The sequence below is a fragment of the Xiphophorus couchianus genome, chromosome 4, assembly GCF_001444195.1.
Source record: "Xiphophorus couchianus chromosome 4, X_couchianus-1.0, whole genome shotgun sequence".
In the NCBI taxonomy this organism is placed as follows: Eukaryota; Metazoa; Chordata; class Actinopteri; order Cyprinodontiformes; family Poeciliidae; genus Xiphophorus; species Xiphophorus couchianus.
Window position 1 is genome coordinate 11,814,124 of NC_040231.1, and position 19,150 is coordinate 11,833,273.

The 19,150-nt window shown below is 36.3% G+C and overlaps 1 protein-coding gene across 1 annotated transcript in view; it reads left to right on the forward strand.

Moving 5' to 3' along the window:
- ush2a (Usher syndrome 2A (autosomal recessive, mild)) overlaps positions 1-19,150 on the forward strand; it is a 204,694-nt gene that overhangs the window by 146,233 nt on the left and 39,311 nt on the right. The window contains exons 65-69 of the mRNA XM_028013714.1: positions 2,446-2,643; positions 2,781-2,935; positions 8,081-8,279; positions 16,284-16,391; positions 17,241-17,424. Of these exons, the coding sequence (XP_027869515.1) occupies positions 2,446-2,643; positions 2,781-2,935; positions 8,081-8,279; positions 16,284-16,391; positions 17,241-17,424 (844 nt within the window). The remainder of the gene's footprint in view (positions 1-2,445; positions 2,644-2,780; positions 2,936-8,080; positions 8,280-16,283; positions 16,392-17,240; positions 17,425-19,150) is intronic.

The window sequence follows — 19,150 nt, forward strand, 5'->3', positions numbered from 1 at the left end:
CACTGTTTATTTGGGTATTGCAGACTTTTTGTTCAGTATTAAAGGTGATCAAGAGTATTTATATCATGTTTAGTTCTATAACAATAATTCCACATATTTCACATGCGTTTTAATTCAGTTAGTATCTCTGTAGGTCTACATATGTGCTGTGATTACTTTGTGTGTGTGGCATAGAGCGGTTAGAATAAGAGTTTCAGGGCGATGCTGTGACACCATCTGGGCAGAGGCACATAAAGCTGTCGCCACCCACCATACACCAGATGTTTCTCATGCACACACAAACGCACACATGCACACTTGCACACAGGGTATCATGATATACAAAGATCAAACCCCAACAGCTTTGTATTTACAGTTAGAGCCATAAAATTGTACCACTTTGTCAACAAACAACCTATATTCATAAAAGTTAATAATCAGACAAAGCACTGAGATCTTTTTTGGGGAACAAAGACGTTTGATGTGTATTTACATTTGTGTTCCTCTGTGTTTTGCTACTTAAGTTATGACAGCAGTAAAGACAAGAGCCCCAGACTGGCCATTTAAGCAGAGCCATTTACAGCAGCAGTCCCTTTGCACTACTAAAAGCAATGCCCATGTATGTGTGCAAGTGCATTTGTATGTATATATGTTCCTGTAACGTAACACCTCATCACCAGAAGGGTTGTAACAATCTTAGCGTCAGGGGACTGTCGTCATGGCCACATGTTTACAACTTTGCACCAGTGGCAGTGCATATTTGTGTTGTATCTTACAGTTTGCAGTATAATAGTAAACAGCTTGAAAGATGAATCTTTAAACTGATGTTGTGGACATAAACCTTTCCTTTGTGTCATTAAAGGTTCATACGTTCTAAGAAAAGGAAGACGTTGAAAATCCCCTGAAGTTTTCTTTTTCACTTACTCCGCCCGGTCTGCCGAAAGGATAGATTTTTGCTCCTTTGTTGTATTTTGAAACATTTATATTACGAAAAGGAAAAAAATTGTGAAAAGTAGATTCAGACACCAACTCTTATTACAGTTTCTTGTAATAAGATACTTTATACAGCATAGTTGCACAAAGTATCTTTTTGAAACATTCTGTCCTGTGCCTGGTTTTTTCTGTATGACCTCATCTGACTGATTCACGTACAAATGGATAGATTTAGGCATATCTGATCACACCTGGTATTAGAATTCAGTCTGAGTGATAAAATATTCCTCTTTATCTGCTTTACATCAACATAAACATAATACTGCATGACGCTGCTGTCTGATGACAGAACTATCAGCAGGTTAATCGATGTTTGTATAAAATTGCCAATGAGTTCAGTCACCTGCAGCATTTTTTGGGGGGCATGTAAACAGTCCAGATTTATCTAAGCAGTTTACAATGGACTTTTTTCAACTGCAAAGCTTATAAGCTTGACCTTATGACCCATCACACTTGATATGAGAGAAGTTATGAAGTACAAATTATTTGTTACCTTACAAGATGAAGCTATGCTGCAGTAAAACTGTCAACAGTTTTCAGACAACTGTTAGAATTATTATGTTTTGTTATCTTTCTTACATTAGTAGTTTTATATTACTAGTTGTTTTTTATTTAAAGGTTTAGTGTTCTCACCCCAGAGAGGAGGAACTTGTTAAACTGTGAGTAAGACATAACTAACCTTTCCTTGACCACAAGCATCTTTTTGCAGGTGCTTCGTTAGGAGAACTTCCTGAGATACTCCTTAGTTGCCTCTAATTGTCTGTGTGTAGAATTGAGTTTCTGTTTTCTCTTCCTTGTTATCAGGGTAGCCCCCCGTTTTTGTTAAGATCACTCTCCCACATTCCATTCACTTCCTTATTAAAAAATTATTTGCAAGTTCTTTTTATCTGCAAATGAATAAGTTAGATACAGTAGGTGCACTGTCTTTTATATCTCACTTATTGATTTAGAAAGATCATTCTGATGTGATTTTTCAGTTTAACTTAGTTCTTAAAGTTTTGAGGACCTTCAATTCTTTGTCAGTTAAACTAATTATTAAAAAGTTACACAACATTTATCTGACAAAAAATTAAAACTTACTTAATTTGTGTATCTGCTGTGTTTGTGTCAAAAGAAATGAGGTCTGCCACATAAACAATAGGTCCAAGTTGTTCCTATGTGCTTGACATGGTAATATCTGTATGTATTTACAGAAGTTTGCTTCAGAAATTGAGTCCAGTGCAGAGGTAAGGCCTGTAAATGATGCAAAGCAGCAGCAAAATGCAGAGAACAGAAAACGATAACCCAACCTCAAAACCTTTTTGAGTGCGTTCAACACGCCATCCTAGCTGATTCAAAGGATCGATGAGAGATGTTAGTGCCAGGTTTGAATGGATGTCAGAGGTCACAACCACAAATACAAAATGTTGTCTTTGGAAAAGAAAGATTTATTTTCCATTATTTGCATTTTTTCTCATCCTTGTTTTGATGTAGACACTGATCTGGAGCCTTTTACAACCTATGAGTATCGAGTGAGAGGCTGGAACAGCTTCGGCCCCGGCTCCACTGACGTTACAACAGTGACAACAAGTGAAGCTAAACCATGGGGATTGGCCCCACCCCGCTGGAGTCGGCGGGGCGAACGAAATGACATCGTCCAGCTGCAATGGCAAGCTCCAGCCAGACCTAACGGTGAGTGCGCATGTTTGTTTAATTTTCTTTTCTTAAGAGTTATAGTGATGTGTTACAAAGCATCATCTTTGTCTGTTCCTGAGTTTAGTTGTGGGTGGATTCAAATGCTGAGAAGATCTTTCTCCGGTTTATTTTAGGTATTATAACCCATTATGTTGTGCTGCGAGATGGACAAGAGCGTTACCGTGGAGATGAAAATACTTTTACTGATGTGGGAGGGATCGGGCCCTTTCAGGAGTTTGTCTACCAGCTGAGGGCCTGTAATCAGGCTGGTTGTACTGACAGCACAAAGGTAAGACAAACATATTTATCAAATCTTTAAAAACGGTCCTAGTGCAGTTTGTTTTAAACCAATAAATCATTGGGCAGTAAAATGACACAAAAACAAAAATATGCCATATGCATACAAACGGCTTCAGAAAACGTACCTCGCTTTGGACATTTTTATTGCTAGTCAACATCAAACAAAATCCTGATGTTGTGTGGTGTAAAATTTACAGTAGTTTTATTTTGACAGTATTAAAATGTTTGAATATAATGTGTCACAATAAACAGGCAGCTTGATATAATGATGATTTGTTAGATTTGTTGACTTAATATACTCTGAAAGCTTGAAATTTTTAGTTGTCAAAAGAAGTAGATGCTTAATAAAGCATCTTAATAAGAGAAATGTTACTGCACTTATCTGAGTACAAATATTTCAATATTACTTCTTTCCTTTTGACCAAATTTCAATATTTGGTTTTATGACATCATTTTATACAATCATTTGAAGTCTTTTTTCCAAACCCAAGCTGAAGCTAAATACTGCGTTATGAAAATGTTCACATCGTGCTTCTAGTGCTCAGTTTTATATCCTCTAATTATAATTTAGGCATTCTATCCATTTGCCTCACCTGTTACATTTCCACTGGAAGTCCATGATGTTCATCTGCAGAAACAAATTGTTTTAGCCTTATTTTTGCTCTCCCTCTCGATGCAGGACTCTGGATTTGCTGAGTCTTGCCGATGTTTGTGATAGTGGACATAATACATCCAGAAAGTATTCTCCCTTGCTATCTCTCTCGCTGTAGCTGAGCTGATATCACCGCAACAATTAATTTCATCAGCTTATCGCTGCTAAGTACTGTGTAGTGTCTTTCACAATTCTGTAAAAAATTATGGTTGAATGTACCAAATGTGTAACCAAAGAAGGAAAGGAAAATTACCAAACAATTGACACATTAAACAGTGAGGGGGCAAAACAATGATGGTTCAGTTCTCTATCAAAATTAATAGAACGAAACAACAAACCTTGTGCTTAAGATAATTTAACATACACAGTTTTAATGTCTTTGTAAACCATCTTCATCTTCTCTTCTGGATGTAATTTCTAATGCTGGAGAGAGAAAAGGCATTATGTATTACTGAGGATCACATGATTGAAGGATCAGACATAAACTCTTAGATTTCAATAACTATTTATTGAGAAAGTATTCTAACAATGTCTGCTTCAAATCTGTTGATGAAGAAAAATAAGGGTTTTAAAAACAATTTCTGATGTATTTTGATTTTGTTGCTTATAAAAATATGACTCTTACTCTGCCTCTCAGTGGCTCTCTGGGAAACAAAAGCTTTATTTGTGACATAAAGCTTCAACAGTTTGCTTCCAGATGAAGACAAACAGAATAATTAAAGTTCCTGAGAGTTTGCAGGTCATTCTTAGCCTTGTCTTAGCATACTGTATATAGTATACAAGTTTTAAGTAATGACTCTAAAGTTCTATGGATAAAATCCTAAAAATCACAGATTTTACTGTGCTATTCTTTTTGCCTTTTTGTACATGTTCATGTCACAAAAAGAAGACTCAATAACAGAGTTCGATGTGTCAGGAACCCAGCATTCAGACTCCTGTCTGCCCCCTTTGTTCTTGTAGGTTATATTTCCCGGTTGGAAAAACAATAAAATGCTGCCACACATAAAAACTGTAGCTAAAGTTGCAGCTATAAACTGTTTATTAGAACTTTTGATGGTATGTATCTTATTTAATATTATGGCTCTCATACTTTTGAACATGTTCCTTTAATGTTTCAAATACAGAAAATTCAGTGAAATATAGTCTCTGAAATATAATTAGCTAATATGCTAATTTGTCTATTGTCGCTATGCTTGTTTAGAAAAGGTGATTGCTACAAGTCAGTGACTTGATGGAAAACGTTTTACTAATTTGAATACAAAATTAAACTTTAAAACATTTGTGGTGAATTGGCACTGTATAATTAAATCATATCCCACTCCTTTTCTGACTTCCTACTAAAAGATGTTTAGGTATTTTATACAGAAAGGTCCAACTAATACATCCAAGGTCATTTATTTATAAGTTACAATAGGATGGTTGATACCTGTGGGGTAGAATTAAACATTTGTGGAAAGGAAATCTCAGACTTCTTCGAAATATTTTCCCATATACTAAATTTCTTGACACTTTTTTTGTTCTGGTGGAAAACTTTAGCAGTGTGTGCATCCATGTCCTCTGATACCCCAAACTCTCTGCAATCCATTTTTCCCCTCTGTGTGCCTCACAAACATATGGTCACACAAACCAGCTCACACACTCTCCCTGCAGTGGATGGAAGAGGAGTGAGTTGGATTAGTTTGTACAACGGTGAAAATTGGCCAAACAGTCCCAATTATGGGATAACTTGAACTAACCTAATACACCACTGCAATTACTGGCATCAGCTCCCTCATACACAAAAAAACACACACACACTCACCCCTGCCTGTGAACAAACACAGACACTCACAAGCACACTCCTACTGTGACAACAGAAGGTGCTGATCTAATGCGGTTGGTCACTTAGAGCGCGAGGAAGAGCGATTGGTCCTTCTGTGTCTCACAATCCTTTTGCCCTGTTCTCTCTGCCATTTGTCTCCTGTCGTTCGCCTGATCTAAGAGTCACAGTTCCCAGTTTCTCTTTACACTTATCTCCTTACTTTCTTAACCCCTTTCATCTTCAACACCATCACACTATCTAAGCAGCTGCTTTACTTTCACAACTGCCATTCAGTCCGTCTTATCTCCATCTCACAGTCCCTTTGTGTTTCAGTGTTCATATCTTTCTCTACACAAACATTTAGCATTTTAAATTATATACACCTTTTAAAACATGTTATCTGACTGTCTAGATTAGTTCAGATCAAACAATTATCCGCCCAGAACTTTAGACTATGTAATTTTTGTTTCAGTAATTCAGTTCAAGTGGACTACAACTTTAAGACTCAGTTAGGCAAAGTGAGTTTAATTGTAATTCACATTCCAGGATCAAGGCAAGAGAAAAGTGAAAACAACAAACAAGTAAGAAACATTAAATTGCAGTGACAAAATAAAAGGAAGCGTTAAACAGTTGGAATACAGACTACAATAGATGATGTTTGTGTTAATAATAATTGCAGGCAAATGGTTAAAAATGCTGCTATTGAAAATCCATACTTCATTATTGATTCTCTTCTGAAATTTTCTAGTGCAAAAAAATACATGATTGAAACTAAACTTTGATACAATGTGTGACTTTAATATAGGATGAACTTCTGGAAACTTTACATGTTTTTGAATGTCACAAATTCATACATAAAGATTTAGGGGATGAAAATGTCCATACTAAAGGCATTGAAAGCTATTTTTAAGGCCTGTAGGTATCAACATGCAGTGGTATTTTTGAGCTAATTAAGAAAGTAGAGAACAAGAATACCAAATTCTGATTTTGTTTTTGTTGATATAATAAATCTTTAAAGGATAAACTCTGCACTCTTGACTCAATTTATATAATTTTTGAAAGGGAATTGACGATAATATGAAATAAAATATGTTTCTATACATCAAAACATTACATTTGTTCCAATTTTTTTTAAATATGAAAAATAAAACTTTATGCTTGCTTCAAAGAATGAACTTTGACATCAATATATTGCATTTGAATACTTTAAAGAGGACATTGCAGTGATGTTGCCAAATGAATATCAGGATTAAGACTAAAAGTGGGATTGCAGGGATAAAATCTGATTTGACCTTAGTTACTTTCAGACGAATGCCTCAGTATTCCCTAATTTTGTTGTAGTCAAGAATTATGTTCTTCTAATCACTGCAAAGGTGAATGAGCTTTATTTCTGTATTTCAAGGCGCACTGTTACATTTGAACTAAGTCTTGACTGACATTTAAATGTTTGGCACACTGAAGCGTTCCTGAATGATCCCATTCCTCCCTCTGTCTTCCTTACCTCTGTCTGCTCTTCCACCTTTGCTGTTTCCTCCTCTTCTTCGTCTCTGTACTTGAATGCATATACTCACACATACCTGTGTGTGTTTATCTTTGTGTGCGCGCTTGTATGTCTCCTTAGTTGTTGTAGCAGCGATCTAATTGCATAGCATTGTGTGGGACAGCTGGTGGAAGTGCTAGTGACAGTCTATTAAGGCAGGATATCCCTGTTGCCTTTAGCAGCAGATTGCCCTGTGATTCTGAGATCTCCGCGTTTACCACCATTCACCCAGTCCTACAGACACAACACCAGGAATCGACAATAGGATGTTCACTCTCGTCATGAGACTAAGCAACAGCACTTTGTAAACAAGAGCTAAAGTTACTTATTGATTCCCTTTTTTTATTTTTTTATATAGTTGCAGAAATAATAAGTGACTGTGCATTTATTTAGTATGCAAACATATATTTAATCATCGTTTTCATTTTATGAAACTATTGCCAAGCTTTTAATTTTAGTAAATTTTTATGCTCTTGTTTTATCTAAAAAGGTTACTATTTATGGGGATGAACAATATCAAATTTCTTGCAACGTACTGTGATAAAACTTTTCCTGATGAAAAGTTACTCTTTTTGTTTAAACTTCAGTTTTCAGATGTTTAAACAAAAACAAAAGATGTTTAAATATGAGTTTAAACATGATGAGTGTTACATGTGCACTAGCACATGTAACATCATCTATGCTGCCAAAGCATCTGTGTTTCTGGAAGATTTTAACACATTTTCTTATTCCATCAATCAAAAGAAGATTTTGTGACACTTAACCTCTCATGAACATTTTTCTATGGAGCAAAGTGGCTTAAAATTCTTGCTTTTATAGGGAAATTTGAAATAAACAAGCTCTTTCTCTTTATTTCTACAGGTAAATGATGGACTCTGGCTAATGAATCACTGTATTTTGCTTAGCCTTAAAATCCAGTTTTTTCCCCAAAAATAAAACGTTTCTTTAAAGTTGTGATTTCATGCTTTGTCAGGAATCTCTTGCTCTGTTGTTTAATTAAGATCCATTTTCTATGCAGTGTTATAATGTGCTTTTCTTTTTGTGTACTCTGTACATTTTTAGGACTGTCGTTTTCTTTTTAACTATTGCCAGCGAGTCTTTTTCTCATTATTTGTTTCTTTGTGTGTATTTTGGTCGTTAGGTGGTGGCGGTGACGGCTCAGGGGGTTCCAGAGGATGTGAAGCCTCCAGTGGTAAAAGCGATTAGCTCCTCCTCTCTCCATGTGAGCTGGTCTGCTCCTTCCCGTCCAAAAGGAGTCATCCAGAGGTACCACCTGAATCAGACTGGTGTCGGAACCGTATTCACACACACTGGTGGACTTAGAAATTATACTGTAATAGGTAAGACATGAATCACACCATTGGTGCTGTCGATTTTTTAACTTTACTTTTTTCCTTAACTTTATCCCAATTTAGTCTTTTCTCCACTTCTATTTATTCCATCTCTGTCCTTAATATTCCTTTAGTGTATTTGTTTTTACTTATTTTTGTTGTTTTGTTTGCCTTCTCTGCACTTTTTCCTTTGGATTTCATTCTTTTCATTCACATTGTCACACTTGTTCTGCTGCTCTTCTCCTAATCTGCTCATTCTTCCTTCTTTCCATTTCTAATTTAATATTGTTTGCAAGGTTCTACTCATAATCTATAATCTTCAAAAGATTGGAAGTCAATGTAACTGTGATTTAACAATTTAACAATTTAAAGGCAATAAATCCTGCTGCTCTCAGGATCATCTTATTCAGATGAGACTCAATCTAAAATGTTCAGTGCTCCTAATCTGATTTGGTTTTCCTCCACTTTTTTATTTGAATTTTCAAAAGGTGATTTTTTTATTTTTTTTAATTCAGGGGCTTTTACCAGCTTCACAGCTTTTTATGCTGCTCCATCTTGGATTCAGACCAGGTATCGGCTCTGCCAGTAGCCAACTGACTATTCCCACGGTGTCTGTGGTTGGCTTGTATGGTCAGGGGTTGTGAGCATGTGTCTGTATGTGTAGGCATGAGGCAAAGCAAACAATGCCAAATAAAGGTGGTAATGTGCTGCTGTAACACTGTACCAACCCCAAGTGCCAGTGTAAGCAACCAACATGTGTGTGTGTGTGAAATGTTCATATATCCCAGTGAGACACTGGAAAGCCATGAAATTAAGCCAGAAACACTTCTGGGGCGTCTTTCTTCCCTTCTTATGTCTTCTTCTCTTTCTACTTGTCTGCTTTGCAGCTCCATTTCACAGCGTACACTTCTTTTGAGAATATTTTATTATTTTAATGTACTTAAATGTACTAAGTTAGTTGTGCTGAATTAAAGTCATTGTCCATTTTTGATATGAAAATACTGTTTACTATCAGATTCTTATTTGGAATCATTCAGATACAAAAAGATGTTGATTTGAGCTTGGTAATTATGAAAATGATGCAATTGAATTAGTCCTTGAAATATAATCTGTTATGAATTGGTGCTATATAAATAAACAGAATTGAAGTTGAATTAAGAGAAACACTTCACTTAATTATTAGAGAAAAATCATTTGGAACTAATAATTAAATAATCAAATGCATTATGAAGCAACATAAAATCTGCTTTAATGATTTAATTCAGGTAAAGAAACTCACAAACAAATCTAAAAAGAAAAGATGCAACACAATTTCTCGTCTCCAAAGCACTACTGAGGTCAGTGTCAAGAGTATTAAGCATTAAACTATAACAAACCTTATGGCCCACTTTTGATCTAATTTATGTTGATCTGTGGGAGGGTTGCAGACTACAAACTAGGTTTAATTATATTTTAACAGAAGAGCGTGCCTCCCTGGATCAGACGTGTTGTTTACTTTTAATGAAACAAATTGTGTTTCTGCTCAGATGTTTTTTCCCATCTCTGTCTGGCTGCAGGGACAGTCGACTCTCTGGTCTCACTTTGGTTTTGGTTGCCACTTGTAACTGAGACAGGCCAGCGGTCCTGGTCTCTTCTTGCACAGGGCTTCGGATGTCTGTCAACTCCTCACTGTGGATTCAGAACTGGGTTTTAAGCTTAAAAAGACACTGAACACACACACCCAGAGGAGACAGAGGACAATGTGAAACTTCCCAAAGCTTCACCCAAACATAGAAAAATCTAGTTTAACTTATAAAGGAAACAAAAACATTTATTAATGTAGTTCTGACTTAGCTGGTAAGACTTTCTGATTGTTTCCAAGATTCTTTTTTTACTAAAAAAGTGTCTGGTTTTACCAGGATCCTGAACGTCTCATTACCCTCTGATGAGTATATGGCCTCATCGGAGGGTGAGCTACCAATCAGAGGTCAAATTAGGGTAACATAAAAATTACATCACAATTAAATATATGTTCTTTTATTTACTTATTATCTTTTAGGCTTAGAAAGACAAAAAGAAATTCAACAATCCATTTAGACAGCGTGTTATCTCATGATATGGGTTGCTTCTACATTTAAAGTTGCAAACATGTTATCATTCCAAAAAGACACATTTATTTAAAACCATAATTAATGTGTTATTTTAAAAATGTTGCAAAATAGACATATGAGAAAAACTTTAGCAAATGTGTGTCATAACAAGTATCATGGTCATAAAAACATGAACTTTTTTTAGATTCATGGACCTTACCTTCATGGAATAAAATATTTTGGCTAGATTTAAAATTCTGTCATTTTCATGTGACGTTGAGAAATACATTTAAAGAACGTGAAAGTTCAATCATAGGTGTCTGTGGCTACAGAAAGCACTTTGTACCCATTTCTTCAATGTCGTACTTGAAAAAAAGGCAACCGTAACATTATTTGATAAATTGTTTATAGGTATTTGGGACCAACAAGGGGAATTCCAAGGATTTTCTAAGAAAATATGACATACTAAACTTGGTCAAGTGAAGGATAATGCATTTCTGAGGTTTTGTTGTAGGACTTCCCTGGATTTATTTCGCCTTTTTCATTTCTTTTTATTTTTTTGTAAGATATGACTTTCAGGAACTGTTCAACAGTTGTAGATTGAATATTTATCTCGATTGTTTTTCACCTTTTTGGACATGTGTCCCATTTTGTAAAGAGTACACAGTGTACAATTTTTTGTCAGGTTCAGTTACAAAAATGGGAAAAAAATGCCTAAAAACACAGCCAAAGGCCAGAGCTTCAAAATGTTTTAAAGTCTGACGAACTCAAGAACATTTAAATTTCTATGTTGATTTCATGGAACCAAAGTTAAAAAAAATAAGAAAAATGTGGAAAGAACACAAACTTGAGAGCAAAACATGAAGTGAAGGGTACATTTCAAGAGAGCACAAAGGGGAAACAGAGGAAGAACGAAGACAGATAAAAAGATTGATGAATGAATCTAAGTGTTTTCAATGAAATATGAACAGAAATAATTGCTGTGCTATTCCCTCATCCTTAATGTTTAATATGCCATTATTCTTCTTCCTCTGCGTCTCTCCAGTGGTTCTCTGTCAGAGACAGATGCTCAAAAAGCTCTCATCCACACACTCATTCAAACCACAGAAAGCAGACAAATTCACTTTAGCAGAAAAAAATGTCATATTTCTCATTTACATGTTGTTAAAATTTATTGAATCAGGTAAATGTCTGTCAGACAAAAGATGCAACGCGATTGAATATTTTTGCAACATTTGTATCACGTGGAGGCTTATCTTTTAACATCTGTTTTGAGTTCATTTGTTTCCTTCCTGAAAATATCAATCCTCCAATAAACCTTCCTGTCTTACACAATTATTAGAAATAATGTGACAGATTCAGTCTGATTTGGAGTGTTTGGCTAAAAACAAATAATTGCCTAAAAATACCCAAAAGCAAGTTGTGTCCAGCATTTCCTGTTTATCCACACATTGCCTTAGGAAACAGACTAATGGCTTTTTTAACAGTTCTAAAAAGTGGCTCTTCATAGAGAGAATTAAGCACTACTGTATAGCAACACCCCATGTGAATCAATATTAAGTATTGCTATCATTAGCTCCCAATGAAATATTGCCTGAAATTATATAGATTATGGCATTAATCATGTGTTTAATTGGTCCTTTGCAGGCTCGTTATTAATTCAGAACAGCAGGGAATTGAGTATGTTCTTTTATTTATTAATGCAACTCCACCATACCCCCAGACTTTCACTTGTTCAGGTTAAAGACTGAGGCATCTAGACAAGAGAAAAGAAAGAGGAAAAAATAGAATTGGTAATTTTGATTCTGCCTCTCATTTGGAAAGTCATCAGTTGTGTAAGTAACTTAAACAATTAAGGAATCCAGCCTCACCCTGTAAACTTCCTCAGGAGCAAATTTACTCAAAAAGGACAGTGGGGGTTTTTTATACCAAAAATGATGCTCTCTGAGGAATCCTGAACTTTGGGTCCCCAACTGTTCTGATTCATTGCCAGATCTTTGGTATGAACTTAGAGGCTGTTCAGAGCAGAACGATCAAGACATGTAACAGTTTTTTTTTCTTGCTTTGGCTTTGAGAACGTCTGTAACCTGCGCTGTAAAACAAAAAAGGAGAATTTTTCTGTTAAAATGAAATGGGGGGGAAAAAGCATGTGATCTAACACTTTAATGCAAAGAAACTTTCTTAGACTTAAATAATTGATATATTTGTAATATTACCCCCTTTAAAGTATGGTTTGTTCTCTTGCAAAACAAACTAAAGATGGTTTATTAGGTCAAGTCCTTTTCAATAAAACGTTTCCAGCACCATGGAGAGCGCAGCCTTAAGCGACCAGAATAACACATTTAGGACGTTCTGATTTACTTTGTTGTCCAGCAGTTGGCAGAAAATGATCAACTTTCCTGATAATTAAAGAGTTGTTCATGTTTTCCAGTTTTACTAGTTTTACACAGCTTTCAGAATCTGTATGATTCGCCATAATTGATGGATTCATGAATTCTGCTCTCTGCCAAAAAATCATAATAGGAAATGTTTGATCATCACTATGTGGCCTTAAGCTCAAGAGTACTTGGATTGTGTAGCTGGTCATTGATCCAAAGCACACCAACAAGTCCACCTATGAATAACTAAACAAAACAAAGTGATGTTTTTGGATTAGAATCCAGTTGATCTGCTGTGGCATGATGTTTTATGCTCAAGAACAGTCAAATAATAAAGTTTGACATTTATATTTGTATTTACTGGAGTTATCTTTGTCGGATTTTATTTTCTTCTTAAGCTAAAGCTTTCTCCTTTGTCACATCTGAATGTGACAAAGGAGACACCTCAAATGTTTGTATTATGTAATGTTTATAATGTCTGTATGTAAAATTAGAGAGAATCAGCTTTAAATCTAAATCTCTTCATCCAGTTTTTTTATACACTCTGGTTGCATGTTGTAATAAAGGTCAATCTGAACAAATAGTTTAAATGAAATATTAAAAATAGCGATATAATTTTATGTTTATGTTATAGATGAGTTTATGTAAACTTCTGTCTGGATCTGTATGTGTGTGTGTTTAAATGTTACGCGAACAGTTTTAGTGTGTGCTGTACTCTAGTTGCAGCTCCAGGTTGCAGTTTTGTTTTCTTTAAATTTCTGAGTTTGAACCTGAACTCGTTGTTGCAGCTCAGACAGTCCCTGCATCAGGAAACCACAACAGGAAGTCAAACTCTTAATTATTCAGGAGAGATGTTATCAAAGCTCTCTTCTCCTTCTCTCTCTGTTTTATTTCTTCCCTTTGTTCTTCATGCTTTTCAGTAAACAGTTTCTACTCTTGTATTTTTTTTTATTTGACTTCTTCACGTTCTCCTCCTCCCGTCTCTTTTGAGTCTCTCGTTTCTTTCGCTGTATCAAGTTCCTGGTATGATGTGGTGACATTTGCCTATCACTCTCTGTTATACACTAATACAAACAGGAAATGGCAACCTGTCAATAAAATGCCATTTTAGATCAGCTAAACTCCAACGTGGATTAATTTAAACAAATCTGGAACAGCCATTCCCCATCCTGCCACTTGTTGTTCACCTGATCCTCTGTGACATTTTACTTAGATGGAAGAACTTTTTTCCTCTTTCCTCTGCCAGACTGCCTCTGTCTCGGTGGCGCTATGCTTAACGCCGTCGCACTCAGGTCTCCGCTGTGTCCAGATCTCACAATGACGGTGACAACCTTGTCTCACTTCATGCCACTGAAATTTCTCACTTCTAGAGTCGCCTCCACCTTTTTTTCTTACTTTCTAGTGATGAACCATTAAAATGAGCAAAGCTTTTTGTCTTTTCATAATCAAGCCTGTAAGCTTACAGATGCAAACACACGTTCTGTTTCTGTGCACGCTTACACACACACACACACACACACACACACCCCGCAAGGTGTCATTTCTCATTTCTCCTGCGGAGCAACACTGCCCTCTTTAGGTTGAATGTTTAAGGTAATTGGGACTCCGTTAGGATCTTGAAAGTTATCTATGTGTTTGCATCTGGATATCCTCATCTATTGAACCAATAGAAATATTTCTACTTCTTTTAGCGATTTCTTTTTATTTTTTATTTAAACTATTGTAATCACATTGTTGTTCTTCCTTTTGATTCTAAGACAAATTAATAAAAAAAGCATTTCCAAATCTTGACAAAAGTGTAAACTTTAATTTCTAACTCACGTTTAGAGTTAGAAATTCTTAAAAAAGAACATTTCCATTTTATTTTATTATTTTGACAAACCAGAAATCTTTACCTATTTTTTTTTCATTCCAGTTTGAAGGTTACAGTTCGTGTCTCTTAAATATTTGGATTCATTGTGACCCCTACATTGAGACTTTCGGTGCACGAACATCTAGTGATGGCTTGCTGCCTCATTCAGTGTTAGAACAAATGACATTACTTGCTGTGTAGATACATTTACCATGGTAGAGCACACACACACACACACTAATGCACACACTTAGTTTGACAGTTAAGCAGTGTAACACAGCCTTATGCCTCAACCTTAGTGTTTTCATATGGCTGGCAGATTTCCTTTATTAATCCAAACACAGAGCAGCGTTGTTGGCACATTTGCACACCCACACCGACACACACTCGCACACACACACGTGGGCTGATCAGAGGTCGGGCTGAGCAGCAGAAGGAGACGTGAGGAAGATGCGGTGAAGCTTTTGCTGTGGGTTGTGTGTGCTGGATGAGTTGTTGCACGCGTTTTGTTTTTTTTTTTCGGCGTGGCATCGACAGAGGAGGGATTTTCCATCAAGTAGCTGAGTCAAACCTTTCCTCTAAGTATTAATACCTGGAGACAATTGCAACCATTCACAATAATTGTGTGATTGTAGGTGATCCTAGTTTTAAAGCTTTAACTAAATGATCATTTTAAAAGGTTTCCTTTTACTGTTACAAAAATTATACATCAAATTTTAGAGTATTCAAAGTAAAAACTTAATAGATGAAAAGATATATGGTGAAGTTCAAGGATCATAATTCACTCGCTACATCTCTATAAAGATTTATTTTGATGTAAGTCGTTATTAGTGTGAAACATTTTCTCAGTGCCTATATTGTAGGGAATAAAGCAGAAATAAAGAATTCAACACACTATATTATGCAGTCATCCCTTTGAAATGTCAATTGAGTTCTTTCATTCCTCCTTTGAATTTGATTTGCAAGCTGTTGTATGTTGTCAGTTAAGTGAATGACCATAAAATACCTAGTCGACCCTCGTGGCAGCGCTAAGAATTTGCATTCCTCCCCCCAGGTCCGCCTAACATCAAAAGCCAGGCATAAAATATACATCTGCATAAAAAAGTTGTTTCCGGTACGAATAGATCTTTTGCTATGTTGAATTTTTAGCAACTTCTAGCATTAAAATAAATAAAAAAGCAGATTTTATGTGGTTACACTTAAAGTACCTTTGAGACGCTCAGTGGCTTTTTTTTTTTAGTCTGTATAGCTGGTGCCTATAAATAAATCATGTCTGGACAATGTAGCCTAAATGCATACAGAGGTATCATAATTATCATAGATCAAAAGCTGATGACATTACAGCGTTAGACCAGTCCTATCCCATGTCAGTTCCATGGCTGCCCATCTTTACGTTGTTTCATTATTGAGTTATGGCATGCATAATTTAACACCGACAGATATGGATCCATCCGTTGAGAGAGTGGAAAGAGCTGAGGAAGAGAGAAAGACAAGACAAAGCTTCTGTTTTTTTCAAATTTTTCTCCTTTTGCCCCTTTTTTTCTTCTTATATATAAATATACATATATATGTATCCTTGTATCTTTAAACATGATAGCAGAAAAATGGGGTTGTATAAATGTCTTTCAGATCAGGTTTGTGTGTGCTTATATGCCCATGAGGGTTACTCATTTTGATTTAATTAGTTTTGCTTATGCTTGACCATGTGCTACAGGTTTGCAGCCGTACACCGACTACAGCTTTGTGCTGGTGGCCTGTACGACTGTGGGATGTGCAGCCAGCGGACCGTCCACAGGACGCACCCTGCAAGCCTCACCCAGTGGTATGCACCCACACACACACACCCGCAAACTGGACACACACCTTTGACGCTTTGCAGGAATTTTAGAATCTTTTTATGGTAATATGTCATGGTTTGATGTAAATATATTTTCTCTGTTTACATTTTTCTCATGAAAAGAAAATTTGTAAAATTTATCATTTTTTCTTTATTATTATTATTGTTATTATTGTTATTTTAATGTTGTAAAAATTGATACGTTTTTTTAATTCTCCAGTACTTTTTTTATTGCATTTCCCTTCTCATTTCTCCTTGTTTCCTTCTTAATGTAAATGGCAATCTCTCAATTTTTTGAGTATTTTTATCTCTTTTCACATTTTTCCTACTATTTTCTTAATTCTAATAATTTTAGATTTTTATGGCCTTTACCTTTTCATATTCATTTATGCATCGTCTGTAACTTGTACTTCTATTTTAAACTTTTCACTTTTTCTCCACTTTCTAAAATTAAGTGCACATGCATGTTCTGTGTGACTTAAATGTTTCTTTTGTTTTTATAAGCGTTTAAATCTCAAGCTTTATAAATATTTGGAATATTATTTTACTTTTAAAATCAGATTTTTTATGTTTAAATGTTTGCTACTTTCTGGTGTATTTTCCACCTTTTCTCTTTGTTCTTAACATATTTGTTTTTCTGAAGAATTTAAATTTATTGTAAACGTCTCCCCATTTCATTAAGCCTTTTATATGTAAATATGTTTTTAAAAAAGTGTCTTCAAATATTATTTTTTATATTAAAATAAAGATTTCATTCATAAGAAATTATAGACACTATTAACTGCAGTGGAAAGACTCATTCTCCCTCTCCTCTTAATTTCTGCCTTTCTCCAGGTGTGTGGTCAAGCCCAAGACACCTGATAATAAACACATCTGCGGTGGAGCTGTACTGGGATCCGCCGTCTCAGCCTAATGGACACGTCTTCCGGTACAGGCTCATAAGAGACGGTCGCACTGTTTTCACCGGAGACCACCAGGACCAGAAATATATCGACACTGGACTCCTGCCAAAACACAGGTTAAGCATAGACACGGATGACGAGTTTCTGCGCAGGTGGATCGGTGATGACTTTTAGTATCTGTATCTTAATTTGTGCATATGTTTATGTTGAGGTCACCGTCGTTTTAAAATCTTTGCCATCGCTCTGACCACGCCTCTCTCGGGGCTTCGTTCTGTGCATGTCTGTTTGCATCATTTAATGAGCAAATATTTAACATACCAATGACAGATGCAAACATTATCCCGCCTGCGAATTAAAATCATGAATCAGATCTGGTTTTGCTTGCAGACGGCAGCAGAGCGTAGATTTTATTTATCTGTTTATTTTCATTTAATCTTTATTAATCTGTTTCTCTCTTTTTTATTACAAAATCGATTCTCTGCATTCATTATAGAAGTGTGAAATGGTACCTTCTCTCCTTTCTCCTCAGCTCATGAGACAAATTCTCTCCACTTCAAAATAGAAAAGTTAGGATAACATCCCACTCCACTCCCATCTTTCCCATGTTTTAGTGTAAGAGAAAAGGAAGGAAGCAAGGCAATAGGACTGTATGTGTGTGACATTTAATTTTCCCTAATTCCAGATAGTCAGCCAGAAGGCATTCCTGTCCGGACCCTTCGCTTCTCACCACTTGTCTTTCCTCCCCCCCCCAACCCCTCGGCCTCCATCCATCCCTTCCCTGCTATCATTTCCCTCTTACCTCATTCTCTTCCTCTTTCCCTTCTTTTCCCAATTTAGCCCTGTGCCAAGAATTACACAGGGAGCACCGGCCCCATTATCCGAGCTGACTCGTGTGGGCGCGTGCAAGTGTGCAGTGTGGCACTTCTTTGTGTGCGCGCGTGGGACAGCTCAAAGTGGCCATTGATTATTTATGACAATGTTGATTAGCTGTCACTTTGCTTGGGCAGCCCAGGAAGTGTCTAAGATGACGAGAGAATTAACCTATTCCCTCCGGCTGGCCCCGCAGGACGCGCACACACACACACACTCACCCCTTCTTGGATTTCCATCCAAACAGATGCAAATGCTCCACTCTCTGATTACCTAATATGCACTCTCACACACACACAATTTTACTTTTGATATCCCAAGGCGGTGTTTACATTTAGGTAAATATCTTCCAATGATGAAGTGTTGAACTTCATTCTCCCACTGAAACCGTATGCCATGATAAAATTCTTCCTCTCCATCACACTCAATCTCTTCTTCACCCCCTCCCTGCAACAATCCCTCTCTCTCTTTCCTCGCCTTGGTTGATGTGTCCCACTGATGTGTATTTTTTATGTTTTTCTGTGTGTCTGTGCTTGTGTGTAAAAGTAACGTATGAGTAGTTTTAATATGTTTTCGTGAGTGCGTTCTAACCCAGTGCCGAGGCGCTAATGGCCTCCTGTTTAAAAAGCTCGGCACATGAACAATAACCCAACATCACCGCCTATTAATGCATGTGTGGCGGAGTTTATAGCAAATTAAAGGCTTTTAATGTTAAATGGTGGCCCACTTACACAGTTAATGTAGGACTCGGCACCAAGCAGCCACATGCTCTTAAAAGGGAAATCTATCTTATGATGTCATGAGCCAGAGAGGCGACGAGGGGATGGAGAGAGGCTCCGAGACACATGAGAGAGAGAGGAAGAGGAAGAGGTGAACCTCAGAAACAAAGAGTAAAAAGGAAATAAAACTGAACTGTAGTTTCTGTTGTAGCATCCACAAAGACATGTGTGATTAAATGTTCTCTAGAAATTG